Source organism: Macrosteles quadrilineatus, unplaced genomic scaffold (assembly GCF_028750875.1).
Source record: "Macrosteles quadrilineatus isolate MER2022 unplaced genomic scaffold, UCM_ALF_1.0 Scaffold_5__1_contigs__length_97177068, whole genome shotgun sequence".
Classification (NCBI taxonomy): domain Eukaryota; kingdom Metazoa; phylum Arthropoda; class Insecta; order Hemiptera; family Cicadellidae; genus Macrosteles; species Macrosteles quadrilineatus.
This window is the reverse complement of record NW_026542598.1, coordinates 7,144,673-7,162,464: the sequence shown is the minus strand read 5'-3', so window position 1 is coordinate 7,162,464 and position 17,792 is coordinate 7,144,673. Positions and strand designations below refer to the sequence as shown.

General features: G+C 35.7%; 1 protein-coding gene across 3 annotated transcripts in view; it reads right to left on the bottom strand.

The window, feature by feature from the left end:
• The window catches only part of LOC128993840 (pleckstrin homology domain-containing family G member 4B-like), a 434,838-nt gene that overhangs the window by 111,661 nt on the left and 305,385 nt on the right, over positions 1-17,792 (bottom strand). For all 3 annotated transcript variants that reach the window (XM_054417888.1, XM_054417889.1, XM_054417890.1), the window contains exon 6: positions 9,991-10,071. In XM_054417888.1, coding sequence (XP_054273863.1) covers positions 9,991-10,071 — 81 coding nt within the window. The remainder of the gene's footprint in view (positions 1-9,990; positions 10,072-17,792) is intronic.

Genomic DNA, 17,792 nt, shown 5'->3' with positions numbered 1-17,792 from the left:
TGGGCTAAACAATCTGAACTACATGGTAAAGGCACGTCCATTCCTCGAAGAGTACGTACAATTGTTGCGTCACGTTAAACTTAAAAAATGCCAATTAAACTGTTTAGGAGCACTAAAGCTAGTTTGCCGAAAAATGTTTCGAAAAGATTGCTACCAGTCTTGAAGACTAAGAAGCAATCGTGTACCAAGTAATTTCTAATTGAGTTTCCCCTTGATAAATCTCCCCAATCAGTTAGTTTGGTTACCTCAGGCCAGTCAACCAATTAGCAGTTGGACCTGTAAATTAATCGAGCCGAGGCAACTTGCCTTGTTAGGCCCCGCCATCACATGACGTATGACCGTTTTGGGTGAGTTTTGAAAGCGAGAAATCGATACAGCCATGGATATCTGGGTTACGGGATGTCGAGGCATAAAGTACTTGATGGACGTAAAATGGAAAGGGTGGAGGAGAGGACCGGACGAAGTGGACCTATAATTCTCCGTTCGGTGGTTAGTCGAATGGTGGAAGTATTCGCCACAGAGATGTGGTTGGGGAAAGAGCTTTGCTCAGAGAACCCCCAAGAGGTCTGATTGGGGAAAGAGCTTTGCTCAAGTGACGAGCTCATTAGAATCGCACGTTCCAGTCGCACGATCTCGCCACGTTAAATCTGAAAGGTTAATTTATCTGAAACTCCAGTTGATAAATAGTTTGGGAAAGTATCTGTCCATATTTTATACTGAAATTGACACACGTGTGGTATTTTGAAGAGATTTGTAGCAGGTGAAACAGAAAGTTCTTGTGAGTTTGCGTAGTGATGTGTTAAATAGTAGACTTAGAAAGGAATCAGCAATTTTGATTGTGCACGGTAAAATGAAGAAAACCACAAGTGTAAGTTGCACAACATTTTCTTTTGATTTACTCACAATTCTGCTTTACGTGTAACTGTGATCAAATTTATCTTTCTCCGACAACACCTAGATGGCCCTTGTGTGATGATAGCGGAGTAACCCGCGAAACACAGGTATAAAATCTACCACCAACTACTAAACTATTGTTTGACAAGGTGTGCTTTAGCAATCATTCCCCATTTAACTCATTCCAAAATACATTAAAACAAATTATATTCTAATAAGAAACTACATTGATAGTACTCATCCGGAATCCGGAAATAAATTACGCCAAGGCAGAAGAACTATACTTTTGCATTAGTGTTCAAAAAGTTTCTTATCGATTTCATTACTTTTGTTATCACGACAGCAATAGTTAACTGTATTTTTATTATATATACCCTTGAACACAATCCTGTATTGAATTGTCACTGACAAATAAATATACACCAATTTGGCTGCCGCAATACATCGACAAAACGAGGCTAAAGTGATAATTCTATTGTTAAAATCAACATATTTACGTCAAGTGAAAGCATTTCTGAAATGTTTATACTGTTCAACCAAGATTTTCAGCACTCCTACTAAAGATTTTTCAAACAGTTACATGATATAATTAATTCTAATAAAAATCCACCTTACTTCTCCTTTTTGCTGTTTGGTAGGCCTACATCGCATTTTTAAACACCCCTATCAAATAACTCAAGATATTTATAACCCATAACCGTTAGTACGGAACCTACGTTTAGCGTATCCAACAGGTTGCGCCGAAAGTGTGTGCCACATCAAGGCGTATTTTGTTTAACGACCTGTTTTGACACCTCAACCAGCGGTTAGCAGTTTCATTCTCTCCAAAAACATTCCCGAACCTAACAGGTGTCGAGCCTTCACATCAAAACCCAAATCTAGGCGGACAGATCCTAGGCCTACCATCAAATAGAAATCACCGTCCCTACCTTTCAACCACGTTCGGGAATGGATCTATCATCGCATCTGATCACGATTCGATTCGCTTCCGTCTTCAGTTTCACCATGGGAAAATTTAATAGATCACATTATGGGCAACATAATGCAAGGCTAGAAATAACTTGAGCCTGGCGTGCTTGTAGTGGAGTAAAAGTAAAACACTTATGTAGTTGGGGGTATGATTTCGTGTAAAAGAATTTTGACATAAGTTGAAGAGAAATAATAAGAGTAAATGATTTAAAATGTGTTATTAAAATTACAGGACAATACTGGAAAAATACATTTTACGAGTTTAGTCTGGTATGCATACTATTAAATGTGTTTAGTTATGCATTTACTGTGAATCATATTGCTTTTGTTCTAAATTGTAGTTGCATCCACTCATTGGTAGCATACGCATTTAAAGTCTACGAAAATGGTCTGAACCCTACGTTTGTCATATTACTTATTGAGCAACACAAATTAAATTAATTTAATCAAAAACTGATAATAATTGCAACCAGGTATGCGAACAGTACTGCACACTTAACTGAATTAGAACTGAAATACTTATGAACCGTATACCAAAACTTACATATTGTTAAATATTCAAGATTGTTATATAAAACAAAATTTGGCAAGTAACTTTTTCTATCATCATGAGCTTTCACTAGCTGATAGCACTTTGACTACAGTTTGTAAATGAACAAAGTACTATAATTCACCAACCTTAATTATATTCCACAACACAATTCCACACAATGCTACTATTTACGACGAATTATCCTTGATAAATCACAAATGCTACCTATGAAGTATGAACAGCCACCATGTTTCTAGTTTGCGTTCAAATATTATACTCTAGATTCTTGTTGCATAAAGACGCGTTTTAATTGCGATGGAAAAATTATCCAAATTACGTACGTCTGTTCAATGGCCAGAACACAAGCGGGTATGAAGGCGTTGCGGCACCGCTAGCTGACCGAGGCCGCCGAACCGAAGCGGAGAACTTATAAGTATCACTATGTATTAAGATAATTTATTTGGTTCATATTTCATCACGACTTCCTAAGGAAAAAACCTTATATTTTCAAAATGATTTAACAATATTGCAAAAACTTGGATGTAAAGAGAGAATAAATCACTTCAGTAACTGCTTGAATTTGGGACGCTTCCTCATGAGGCAAAGCAGCTGACATGAATTCCATGATTTTAAGGGCTCAACTTCTGAGTTCAATTTCATGACCTTACGCCTACATTGTTAATTAAGGACGCACGAAGAGGTTTAAAACCTCCGCAGATTTGAATGCGCGACGAATGATGCAGTTAAGATTTATACTTCTGATTCCGTGACCTTTCCTGCTGCATCTCCAAAACTCTATGCTTTCGAACAGATTAACTGATGTACAGGTCGGCCAAAGTTTCCGTGCGCGCGACCAGATCTGGTTGAGTCTAGGCGAGGGGGTTGGCGGGGGTACTTTTGTGAAAACATTTGTGTCTTGCTACTCACTCACCACTACCCCCAGCACTGCCAATAGCCGGTGCCCGTATGTTTTAGTTTGGCTAGTAGCGACCCGTCCACGCGCACAGAAGTTTTGGCCGAGCTGTACATTTGGGAATTGGGACGCAGTGAAGTTACGTTTAGTGAATTCCAATATCCACAATGATCGGCGTTTGCAAATATTTTTCAACCTGCATACCATAATGTTTGTTATTTTATCTATCTAGTATATAGTCGACACACAAGAACCCTGTCGCTGATTACTACGTCCAGAACAGAACAACACGGACAGAACCCTCGCAGAATTTCGATGTTATAGTGATGCCCTGTCGAAGACATACAGATGTCTTGTGTCAAACGAACTGTCATACAAAGGCTCTGTCGCAGCTGTACAGAGTCAAAGTGACGTCATGTCAAAAATCAGACCTCGTCATAATGATGGATTCTAACATATACTCTTACAGAAGCCCTGTAGCAAGCATCATTCATCGTAGAGACGCTCCATCGCAGCAAACATACTAAACAGAGCCTACTCACAAATACACTGTGCCACACGGGCTTATCCCAACTCCGCGCAGTGGTCAGGAATCTGTCAAAACCGACTGTCCAACTCCGCGCAGTGGTCACTTCGGATCCCTCGCAGCACCATCGATATATAACTACTACTGGATTGCGCGCTGTCCATAAGAGCTGTGTAGAGAAATTCGGTCACGTACAGGTATGAGTGGCGGGACGTATCGCGGTGTTGCAGGCGCCCGGTAGGGGCAAAACAGCAACTCGCGCCGCCGCCCGCTGCTATTCCCGCCAACGAACTATCCCGCCAAAAAATTATTCCGCCACTAGCAACCCCGCCAAATCTATAATAGTTTTTTTTTACAATTCGAGGTCATATATGAAGAAGCAAAAGTAAACCACCTGTGAATGAATCATCCTGCCAGTTATTAGTGGACGGATAGCACTGTCACGTGGTAGTTTGATTAGCAATGTATGAACTAATGAAATATGAAATAATGATTTATTTCACCATAATTACATTACATACAAATGAAATAAAAACTTGGAATTACGTTGCCACAGCATCCAGTTAATGTGACAATGATCAATAAAAATTAACAATATAAAGTACATTCTATAAACTTTCAGACCAGTCCACACATGAAAAACACCTTGCCGCTCTCTGTGGCGTCTTGATGACAGTTGTTAAATTAAACAAAATAACAATAGTATTACAATAATAGATATTTACAATAAAAATATGTTAAAAAATGAATCCTATATAAGCAGTATAAAATCATGTAAATCGACAATTTAAAACAAGATATGCAGATTTAATAATTACAATAAAAAAAGTTAAATTTGCAAAGATTTATAAAAAAAATCTTTATGTTACAACACTATTTTAAAAATCTATATTTGGCGTCTCAATTAACCACTTTTTTATTTGAATAGAAAATGACTTTAAATTTGCACTGCTTTTGATATCGTGAGGTAATTGTTTGAAATATTTTGGTCCACTGTACTGATAAGACTGTCAAAATATTGATTTGTTTACTTTGGGCAATCTAAATAATCTTTGACTGTTGCTTCTTGTGTTGTATGAAAGATTGTTTGTTCCATTATTCCCACTTCGAATATAAAAAAAGTCTTAATACTTTATAAAAGAACAGGTGTTGAATTGGAAGTATTTTTAAATGGACAAATATAATGGATAGGAGCTATCTCTTTTCTGAGACGGAAGGTCAAAATTCTTCTACCGCGGCTAAACAGAAGAGATGCTAGGATAAAATCCATGCGTGAAATGATTGTAGAGTTTAAGAAAAAAACTTAAAGCACCTGATAGGTTAATAGAGGTTTCAGTTTTCAGAGGAAAAGTTTTCAGGATTTCCGTTAGATTTAATTGCTCATTCTATGAAAAATAGTAACACCAGTAAATTCAGGACCGTGTATTCAGAAAAAATTAAAGAATTTGCACTCACTGTCTATTTTACAGTCCTAAGGCATACAAATACAGAGACAAAGACAATTGTTAATTGCGATATTGATGACTGTGAAGAAAGCGATGTAATTGACTTTCAAAGAGTGGTATCTGCGGAAACTGGATCATACTACAAGAATAATGTATTATATTATATGTCTGGTTTTATTGTTAGAAAAAATATTAGGTACCTACAGTAACATGTGAAGAATGTGTTAGTCTTTTGACAGCTGACGAATGCAATTTAAGTAGCTACACCTATATGTTTAACGTTGACTTTGCAGAGGACACACACGAAATTAAGCTGATAAAATTAATCGGAAATTTGTTTTTTGAAATAATTTGCTACAGTCATGCTAAAGAGTAAACCATTGCACTGTCAAAATTTGATATTCCTCAAAAGCTAACAAAATTAGTACTTTTTAATCATGCGTGAAATGTAGGCTACTTCTGTGTGGTACTGTATTCAAATACAGTAAATGGTTTTTATACAACTGTGTTGCTGTATTTTTATTGTTTAATTTATCAACCTTTTTATAAAACCCCCAACCCAAACCATCAAAGCAATTTTTTTTAATACAAATACTATGTTATCGCCCAACTTTATAATAATGTAAATACACGTTGTACTGTATAGCAATTAATTGATTACTAACTTATATACTTTCGGTTTTTAATATAACTATATAAGTGAGTCAAAATATCCCCCGATGAACATTTTTCGTGAATCAATAGTTAAAATACGGTAAACAAATGCTATCACAGCGTCAGTTCGATGTAAAACCCAAGCACCGTGCGGGTTTCTTGCCCCTTTCTTGCCCCTACCCGACGCCTTCAAGTGCAGAACGCAACCACTGATTTCGGCTCGGGCTAGCGAGCTCAGCCAGCAATCCAGTAGTAGTTATATATCGATGCGCAGCACATGTCCAACTCCGCGCAGTGGTCAATTTTGGCTCTCACAGCCCTGACGGCTGAGAGTTGGTGTTTGAACTTTGAAATTGTGTTATACGTTATGTTATGTTTATCATTTATAGGAAAGGAAAAGGGATAAGATATACCTAAAACAGGAGATGAAGCTTAAAAACCACTAATATAAGGAGTTTTAAAAAGTCCGTGAGAAAGAGTGACTGTGAATTTATACGTTCCAAATTCTACAATAGTCAATCATTCATATTACTGGGCTTTGAGCTCTCTGAACTTTAGTACCAAGTTCAATATTAGTTTTGTATACAACCGCAGATTGCTATAACAAATTAGCTGTAATCTCTGTTTCATACAACAGTTAGCTACACTCCTCAAATTGGAAAAAATGGCTGACAAACGTCTATTTTTTTATGACTTGCAATACAAAATTATTATATATCAATACTTAAAGCAGTATATGAATTTTAATAAAACTTCAGACTTCAAAATTGACTTTATATTTAATTACTCTACGTACAAAATGTTCAAGGCAAGTGAGCCAAAATTGGTGGTTTTGATCAAACATTAATAAGAGTCCTATAACACAGATTTGCATCAAATTAATCATCGTTAACATAAACATCGTGTATATTATTTACAAAACAAACAACAAAAAAAGAACAATCCATTTAAATATCTGGACTAAAAATAAAATACAAATTATTAGCCTACTAAAATTGTATTGGTAAAATCATTTACAAATTTACAAAAGTTACACTTATTTCAAACCTTAATAAATTTAAATTAATATTTTAAATTTAAAATAAACAATAATTATAAGCTTTAAAATGCGAAGCAATATTAACCTTAGTAAAACATTGTAACTTACAATTATAAATATTTTAAAAATCACAGTACCGGTAAGTAATATCTTATTAATTTTCCAGGAAAACTAAATCACATTATTGTCACACCCCAAAAACAAACTTATACTTTAAATTTGATTACAAAAAGAATTTTTAAATGTTTCCTTTGTTAAATGTTATTGGAAGAGATTATTAAGTTTTGTTATTTTTTTAAAAGTCCATTGTAGCCACTTTTAGATGCAGAGCTAATTTTGTTTACAAAAAAATAGATTACAGCAAATTTGCAGTATATTGCTGTATAAACAGGTAAAATCCGTGATCACAGCACACAAGTGTAACGTAAAGCTCATGAAATCGTTAATAAGATGTATTAGCATATTAAATAATTTTGAACTGTGAATTTCAGAAACTTTCATACGTATCCACTCTTCGCACGGACTTTTTGAACTTCTTACATAGTGGTTTTTAAGTTTCACCTCCTGTTGTGAATCTATAATTTTGCTTGTACAATAAGCTAAAATATTTCTTTTACGTCTTATTAAATGGCGAATTTGACGTCTATGAAGAGGATTTTCATTGAAGCCAGACCCAGACCAACGTTTTAGCGAATTTCCCATACAGGGAATAAGTTATTACCGTAGGTATTATGGTAAGACCTGGGACCCACTGATTTAATTTTTCGCTCTTATGTTCCAAATGCCGAAAACACCATCCTTTCGAATTCATATAAATATATATATATGTCCGTTAGCACGATAATTCGAGCAAAAATGATCCAATTTTGATTAAAATTTATATGAACGTCAAACCAACATTTATTTGAACGAATTCACGAACCAGCACGATCGGACCATGGAAACTGCAGTTTATGGAAAAATCGAGTTTTCCCAATTTTTACCCCAAGAGCATACATTTTTGCAATTTCTTTTGAAAGCAATTTGAAGAGCTTAAAGACAAATAATTTAGTATATCGAAGTGTTATTATGCGCCATAATGGTTACAGAAAAAATGCCAACAAATTTTAATTTTATAATTCCCATGTTATTCTTATGGAGAATAAGTAAATCGTTGTAATTTCCTGTGAAAGGAGCGTACTTTGATTAAATTTGGAAATAAATGCATTTATTTTACACACAACTATTGTCATTTCACAAAAAAAAAAACACTTATTACCCTGCCTCTTGCAGCAAACCTATGTGCACTCATTAAACTAATGCTATTTAAAAAGGGAATAAATAGTATATTATGAAAGATATATTTTACTGGTAATGCAATCAGGCAAATGGAAGTTTGCTTAGTCTGCAGTTTTGCTGCGGCGGGGGTATTATTTTAATAACAGCAGCACTCTTTTTGAAACTTCAACTCACGTCCATGCAAATGTTCTGTAGCCTTTGTTTTGGTAAAAACTTTTCCAAAACAACTACCGTAGATATTAAGAGTGGCCACCGCGCGGAGTTAGACTTGACACTAAAAGTGACCACCGCGCGGAGTTGGGCTGAACCCTTCGGGGGCCATAAAACTTTTCCTCGGATTAAATTTGACCACTGCGCGGAGTTGGGCAATCCCCTGCCACACAGAACCCTTTTCCCAGACATTCCATGACGCAGTCACGACAAGTCTGAGGTCTCCAATTGCCAGGTCACCCACCTGTGTTGCTCTACTATCGCACCTGATGAGTTAGCTAATCGTCGCTCTTACTTTCGTTGCCACTTTCGTCTCACGACACCGCAGATTCGCGGGGGTTTTAGTTGCTAAACGTCACTTTTCCCGCTAATTTCCCTACTCTTGGCCTCCAAGGCTGCATGTAGGTCTCGACTGCATCTCGACCACCGCATTCCCTGTGTTACCACTAATGTTTGTTTTTACTTTTGCCAACTTTCCGTTTCCACTTTCTCTCGGCTTTATTATAACTTTTACTATCAGAAGATATTGTGGGTTGAGGTTGATTGCATCCCAGTGCAACGTTTACGTCTGCTAGTAAAAGGCGGAACATGTTTTGATATTTAATGGCTGATGTCAGCATTGTGAGTAGTACGAGGATGCATGTACCAGCAGTAATCAAATGTATTGAATTTATATGAAACTAAAATAGTAGGGAACTTACGACTTGTGTTCAATGTTTATGTATTGTTAATAAAGCAACAGAACCGGTTTACTTTGTAATAAACTTGTACTTTTCTATACAAAATAGTTTTGGAAGTAAAACTTTCAAAAATAGAAAGGTTTAATCAATTAATATATTCAAAATTATTATTCAGAGAGGTGAAAAGCCAAACTTTAAGCAAACGCTAAACCTATTTCAGTACATATGAAACAGCTGTAAATAGCGTGTGTAATACAAAGACTCTCTTTCAGTCTGTTTGACCCTGAGAAAAGATCAACTGGGTCGAACGAGGACAGAGAGTAAGTACAGTAGAGCAGAGAGGCACGACGTTTGGCGAGCGCACATGTTAAGGTGACCTCAGATCCACTGTTCCCGGCTAACCCTTGTTCCGCTGTTCCTTGTTCCCGCGATTTGCAAGTATGATCAGCATCTGGGGTCATCCCACATCCTATCTGCAGTCTACAATTAGAACGCAACCTGCTTTGTCCCCTGGCGCTGTTTGTTGTGTTGACATGTGGTATTGGGAGGTACCAAGAATATTTGTGTTATTTAGATTTCCCGAAGATATGATCTTGGTGGATAAATAGACAATGGTTTGAAAAAGGCGTATTTTGCAAGTTTATGTGAGCAGGGTATCATGGGTAGAACCTGACAAAAATAAATCTTCCCATAACAGAGTTGCTTATGAGGTTCAAGTAGTTATGCACTGAGTTATACTGTTTAGTGACAGCGTATTATTCTGGAGCTTGACATACTTGCAGTTCAATATGATCTTAAACGGTGAACTTTTACAATTGGACTTTCATTGGTGGAAATGTAATTTACTCACCAGGCAGGTATATACCGGACATGAGCAGTTTCTCTGAGACTTCGGCGATGCAGCGAGGCGGCAGAATCACTTCGGTCCTCACTGGAACACAAACACAGTTGTCAAAACAAACAAAAACACAGCACTAGAAGTGGCAAATAAAAACATAACCCACTTAGATGTAGTGAGGAAATCATTGCTTATTTATATTTCTGTAAAAATAGTATATCTGTCAATTACACATTTTAACATCATGTAATATTTTGTGGTTAGTAGCTTTGACTACAACACACAGCACTAGAAGTGGCAAAAAACACCACCCACTTAGATGCAGTGAGGAAATCATTGCTTATCATATTGCTGTAAAATAGTAAATCTGTAATATTTTGTGGTTAGTAGTTTTGTTACTGTCTATGATTGGATTTTTATAGGATCAATTGTTAAAATCCTAATGATGATTGAGTGTTTGGCTCAGTTTTCTCTTTTGAAACATATACAAATCAAACAGAGTCTACTTTTTGACTTACACTAATAATATTAAGACTGGACTCGATCTAGACCAGAAGCTAACTAACCACCCATACAATCCAACTCGTATAAACCATCAATCCCCATGCCTGACTGAGTACCTCCTCAACGCAGAACTCAGCACACTTGGCATTCAGCCGTGCAGGCCTGAGGCCTAACTCCGTAACACCTGAACACACACGGCCTGATCCCTGTAATTTGCGGTGATGTGGCGATACCCACTGGCCTAAGGCCTGGCTCAGACTGAGGATAACGTTATTGAATGATTCCAGACACCGAGATACTATTGTCAAGCTGCGCCACGGTGCTGATATGACAAAACTTGAGTTACACGCTACACCAGTCATTATTGTGAAAGCAGGGTGGTCCGGAGTAGTTCTGCATTTCTGGGTCAGTAGTGGAGTGATTTTATGTAGGTTTTGAAATTGAGAAGTGAAGTATGTTGAATCATCCTAAAAGATGATTTTTACAAAGTCCTAAAACAGCCTCAGTCCAGTAGTTTCAGCTCACGGGACTGGAACATCACGAGAAAGATGAACGACAACTTTTTGAATCACATGAGGATGGTAAGATGACGACAGTCAAGGAGTTTAAGTTTAGAATTGTAGAATGGTTACTTAAAGATATATTTTGTTCAAGAGTAAAAAGACCCACGACTGATTGAGCAATTTGCAATATGTATGCAATATTATTGCATTGCTAGTACGCACAGAAAATATTATAACTGATTATGTTTTTAAGCAAACATCAGCCTATTTGAGATTTTACCTCTAACGAGGTGTTAGCCCGTCCTACGTACGGGAATTCAGTAGTCAGTTAAAAGCGTGTACAATTCAGATCAGCTAGTTTACACATATTAAGACAAAGTTTCTTGCAGTTTTAATGTGAAAAATCATCTTGTAAACAAATGTTGTGTGACCAAATATGTTTTTATTCCATCATAGGCCTATACGATATGCATTTTAAATCCGATAATTTTACAATAAAACAGCAATTCTGCAATTTTTACGATGTGAAAAGCGTTGAAGTGAGATTTGTAGCCGATTCACACAGAAGCACACTGATTATAAGTAGCCTACAGTAGAGAGAGTAATTAATAGCACAGCCACCTCTATGTGGTAATAGTCAATTGAGAAGTGTATAGACCTAGTCAACGATACCACCTTCCATAGCATACCTGCCTCTTCAATAATTATTATCACCACAATAGAACTACTATACACCATTTCCAGTAGGTCTGAATAGAAACGACCTAAAATAAAACGATAATATCCAATAAAATTCACAGTACACATAAATCGTCACACCTATCCTCTATTTCAATTTCACTGCATTTATTGCTAAATAAATAAGTGTAAACAAAGAAAAGTAAAAACAATAACAGTTTGTTTTGAAACAGCTAAATCAAATCTATTTCATGAGTTAGGGTCCAACGGAGGCGTATTTTCACTCAAATATGAATGTAAGATGAGAACTTCGTTGTAAGTTTAGTTCTAATAGCTAGGCGATCTTTTGATTGTTAAGTGAACTCTACAACTCTGACCAGTCGTTAACTCTGAGGAGTTGTAGACTGTTTTCAACTTAAACAATCTATACGACAGACAATACTCAGGTATATACTACATAGGAATGTATAGTGGTAATTGTATGCAACTAGATCGGAATGCAGGTGGACACCGTGGGCGGTTGATGCTGGTAGTCTATTAGAATGTAAACTGGAGCTTGATTTTAATAAAACCTCATTACAAACATAACCGGCTGTAGGCGAGGCCCATTTATGAATATTTAACACGAGCTGAGGCTTGTCAGCTGATACAGGCCTTGGTTACAACTAGATGTTGCTCGAAATCGATGGTCAATTTGTACCTTATCGGTAATCGAACATGGTTACAACTCCTAATTTCAATACTTGATTGTGAATGTACAACATAAAATTTATCGAAATTCAAATAAAAGCACAATTTACATGAGCTAAACTCACGTGATGGGAAGTTGCAGTTGTTTCGTGACTTAAATTATTCCAAATCTTTCGACTCATTTTGATGTCTTTAGGTAAAGTTTGACGGATAATATTTCAATTTAGAAAAAAAAGCTGCTATTACAACCATCTAATTCAGTATTGTGGTTTTGGAAGCAGCTGATTACTGCAAACATTCTAAGTTCCAAATTTTTATATAAAATTTTCAGACCAACCAGGATGTAATTCAATCTACATGCAGGATATTGATTTAAATTACTCTTCTAACTCATGATATCGATCCGACGATCCACGTGTATACTTGTTAAATAGTACGTGTGAAGTTTCCCCTTAAGTTTTAGAGGGTTCCTTAATGAAAAGGTTAAAGGTTTACAAAGATATTACAGATACTTGTCAAATTTAAATTACTTCTCTTACAAAACTAGAAACCGTTACACCAACTTATGTACCGTGACTCACAGAAATGAAACTAATCAAACCAATCAAATTACATGTATAAATATTCCAACTATAAAGTACACTGTATAATCCTGTGCAGCGCAGGGGGGTCGTGAGTTATTATAGTCACAACAAACCTTTTAACCGCAAGACCTCGACCCCCTGCAAAGGTACCGAGAGCTCATAAAAAGCAACATTTGTTTATGAATTACTCATGAGCGTGCGCAACAGATGATTGCTGCGTTGTTGTAGAGGTACAGGTGTGTCATAATCAGCTGTTCTGCAACAGCCAGCTGGGATGATCTGGATTGTTGAACGGGACTTCAAAAATACTATACAAGATCATGATGAACATGAAGTTATGTAAAAAATCAAGATTAAGCTTATTTTAGAGACTATGAAAGTACTCTAGGTATCTTGACGCTAGACAAAGATTTAAAAAATAGTATCCAGTCCTTATAGTGAACATAATATTTCTCATAAACAATGAAAACTAGTGTTTTCCGTAGTTAAAAACACCACAGGACAGTTTGAGCCCCCTTAAATATAATTTACCGGAAAATCATTTAAGTTAAATGTATACACAACGATACAATTAATTGTTATTAAAATCGAAAAAAAAAATAGAGGGAGAACTTCTCAAAATGAGCCCCCAGGAAATTACAATATTAGTTATTAACAATATATTTTGGATACTTTTATTCGGCATACGTTTTGCAGATTCCAATTTAAATGTTAAAAGTTTATGTTAAATCAACAAAACGTTGGTTAAAAAAACTTTCCATTCAAACAGATTTTTCATAAAAATTAAAAATGCGTGAATATTCTATACTAAAAATTAGGATAAACGTTATTTACAACAAAATATAAACATGGAACATATTACTGTACACTAATTTTAATGTTTCTTACAAGTTCGGTCAAACTGTATTTGTCTAATAAACGGACACTGTACAACTCCTACTGGCACATATGGCCGTTGCGCCCTTCCAATTAATCTCTCTATTTGCCAGGTACAGGAGACAAATCACTCGACCACATAATAGTTTGCGGCTCATATAACACGCAATGTGTACAGTGTAGGGTCCTTGATTACAGCAAGGTGAAGACAACAATGGAACAGCTGTTATACAGCTGGCGGTAAACATCTGACACGTCACGTGATCAAACAGCTGATCTCAACCTAACCTCACCTCGCAGCTTCGCACGTGTTTATTACACGTCTAAATATATGGACTAGCTGTCAATTAGGCGGGAACGAGCTGGCGGGAAAGCCGGCTTCATTGAATCTAAATTATTAACAGTTCCAATTAGTTTTAATTCCTTCGCGCACACTTAGGCTTACTGGCGACTAGGGTTTAAATCAATTTAAAAGATTAATTTGAAAATAGTCTACATATGATTTATTGATTTTAATTGAATTAAGTGGGGATTTTGTGAATGAGAAATGTATTGAAATTGTAAAAAGGTTTAAATAAGAGGTATTTTTTATTTTGAGAAATCCATTTTATTTTAACACGTTTTATGCGATACAATGCCATTTAAGATTTAAGAAAATGTTGTATAAAAACATTTGCTTTTTCCACGTTGTAGCAGATTTTAGAACAAAACAACTTACTGTTAAATTGAACCAACGTCAGATGGAGCTTTATAAAAATACTTGCAAATTTCTTAAACACGGTATTTTCAATCATTCGGACAGCAAGGGCTGCTTTTTGTATTCTTAAGCTACATTTAAGATCCTACTTATTTATTTATATGTACTTTGAACCTTATTTGTGTAGTAGCTGGTCTGTTGTCATTGCTGTTGCAGATTGAAGGTTCCAAATGCATTGTGGTGTTAAAAGGAACATAAATATTCTTATTCTTACCATCAACTATCATAGATCATACGATGGACAACAGTGGAACACTTAGTTAGGGATCGTTCAGTTTTTTTTTATTTATTCACGGCATAATCACCATTTTTACAATCAATTACATGCATAACAATTTGTGGATTATAATAGTATTAAAATGCAGTGAGCTTTTACATCGTGCTATATGGTCATGATTTATAAATAGGTTCAGCTATAGGTTATAGGTTATGTTCAGCTATGTTCTCTTTGGGGTAAACGAAATCTGGCTGGATCTGTTCTTTAAGATAGTTTGTATACTTTAGGGTATACAGGCACTGCTAAATCTCTAAAGTGAACTTCTAGTAATGAAATGGAAATAAATCAAAACTCCTAATCATTTCCCACGAAAATTGGCACAATTGAACTATATTTGGTTTATTTACCCGAATAGAATCATTTGACGCTACCGCTTCAGTTACAACAAGTTTCAAGCTGTTGAATCAGCCTATCTGATCCTCAGCGATTGATATGTTGACAATGAGTCATTCTCAGATCGCGTAACATTGTGGTCGGGTCACAACACTCACAATAGCAGTAGGGTAGCATTGCCCGCGATCATGCTATTGCATTGCAACTCTCGACATCGTGCTAATAGTGCTGTCAATCATAAACCCCTTGAACCCGCAGAGAGAGGGGGGGGGGATTGTGCGTGATACACGTGGTGGATGTAACGAAGAAGGGGGCGAAATCTGTTGTTCCAGTCATGAAAACTTTTAAGTGTGTTAGTATGTAGAACATGACAAGCAATAAAAAGTGTATATAGGGTTTTACTGTTTTTTTAGACCTTTTTGATTCCTTAGGTTAAATTACGGTTTAATATCGAGTAATGTTGTGTTCGACGTCCAATTTATGTAAAAAGGTGATAAGAAAATGTATATCTTTAGTTTATCATCGAACTTTTTATATGAGTCTTCAGTATAAAAATGACCTCCTTGTTTAACTTAAGATCGACCATACTCATATGAATTTATAAATCTTGCGGATAAACCAATAATAATTTAAAAAGCAGTAATGTTTGAGTTATTTATTCACTTTCAAATAGTTGTTACCACCAAAAATAACGCTATATCTGCAGACTACTAGATCTCATATAGTATAAACCCAAAGAGTAACGTATACACTGTTAATATGTACAATGAAATTCAAAGAAACATTAGTTTATGTCAAAAAAATCGACTGATACTAGGCGTGAAACATACCCCATTAAAAGTGGCCAATTGACATTAAGATAATTATTCCGCATGCAGCATTTTAGTCAATAGTGTAGTGCTTTTTAAAATGAGAATAAAATCAACTATTGAATAAACTCGATGGAGCAAACTGTACAAGCATTTATAGTCAATGGTACAAGTTTATCCTGTGCTTACTACTCGATCAAATAAAAAAGAATATATATTTGGCTTTCTACAGACAATAAACATAGTAGTTTAAGTGACACGGACATGAGACTTTCTTATGATTTCGTAAGGAAGATGTTTCAAGTGTATAATCTCAAATTTCTTCACTAAGCCAAAGATCTCTCCGCAGTTGATAATGAATGAACATAAGCTCTTGGCACATTTGTCAAGATTTACCACATACCTCCGGTACAGTAATACTCTCTTGAAGATACTCTCGCTATCAACATTTGATGGATAACATCATTAAACCTATATTGTAATATCGATAAGAGTAGTTTCACAACTGGAAAAGTAGAACTAGAACGACAAAGACGTAAAAGCACAAAAGTTTGGAAAAATGTTAACGAATGCAATATGACAAATCTAGGTTCACGTTCACACAACAGGTGTAAGATTAGACGGAGAAAGGGAAAACATAAGGAATATATATTATATATGATTAAATCTATACACGATTGGGAGGAGTGGCGAAGGAAAACTATGTTATAACTAGTGAGCCTACATTTATTCTGATGATAAAGTGTAAGAACCTACAGTACAACAAGGGAAAATGTTGGGGGATAGAGTTTATGAAACAAAATAAAAAAATCGAAAAAATTTAAAAATGTTAAACTATATTTAGTTGGAACAGCCAAAGTACTGTCTGCCTATTAATATATCGGATCCTTGTGGAAGATAAGGATTTTTTTAAGTCGCAATACCAGATGAGTTCATAGAGAAAAGCACAAAAATCAATATCACGTGGTCCTGTCGTAGATAGGCACTTCTCTCAAGCCACCACCATTCCCTAATCTGTTATCACCATAAATCCACAACTACCTGAAGGAGAGTTTAATTAAAATTTGCAAAGCTTAATTTGTGAAAAATGATAAGCTGTGGTGGGGCTCCTCAAAATAGACTAGAGGTAAATATAAATAGTGAGACTATAACAATAGTATTTTTTTAATACTCAATCAAAGCAGAAATGAGATTTGCCATCCTCATTGTACACCATACTTGAAAGAGGCAAAAATCTATTTGAATGTAAGACTAATTTGTGGGAGGTCCAACCTTATTTGCGGGTAAGTGTTTTAGAAGCTGGAGAAATGACGTACTATAAATAAGTTAAAAGTAAATTTGAAATTAAGTATTTTAGTAAAAAAAAAAAAACTAATCAAAAGCCATATTTAACTCGAGTTGTTTTCCAGCAAAAATACACAAGATAGGCTCAAAAAATTCACAAATTATTAAATCACTCAGGTCATTTGCATTATATTATTGCATTATATTGCAAGGATTAGAATGGAATTTATAATTTGTCAAAATGTCTTTTAGTTCCTAAATTGACTAAACTATCAAGACATATTTACCCAGTCAAAATTCACAAGACTAAATTACTTAGAAACCTCAACCTGAAGGATGGAAAGCTAAAGGATTCTTAGAAAGAAGTCAGGGTCAATTTGTAATAGCATTTGGTGGAGAGACCACTTCATAGACAAAACGATCATAGTCAGCAATTCACAAACCGGCTTCCAATCACTCAGCGAGTCCAACCTGTAGGAACGTTTAGGATGGAAGCTGGAGGAATGTCTTCCTAGAAAG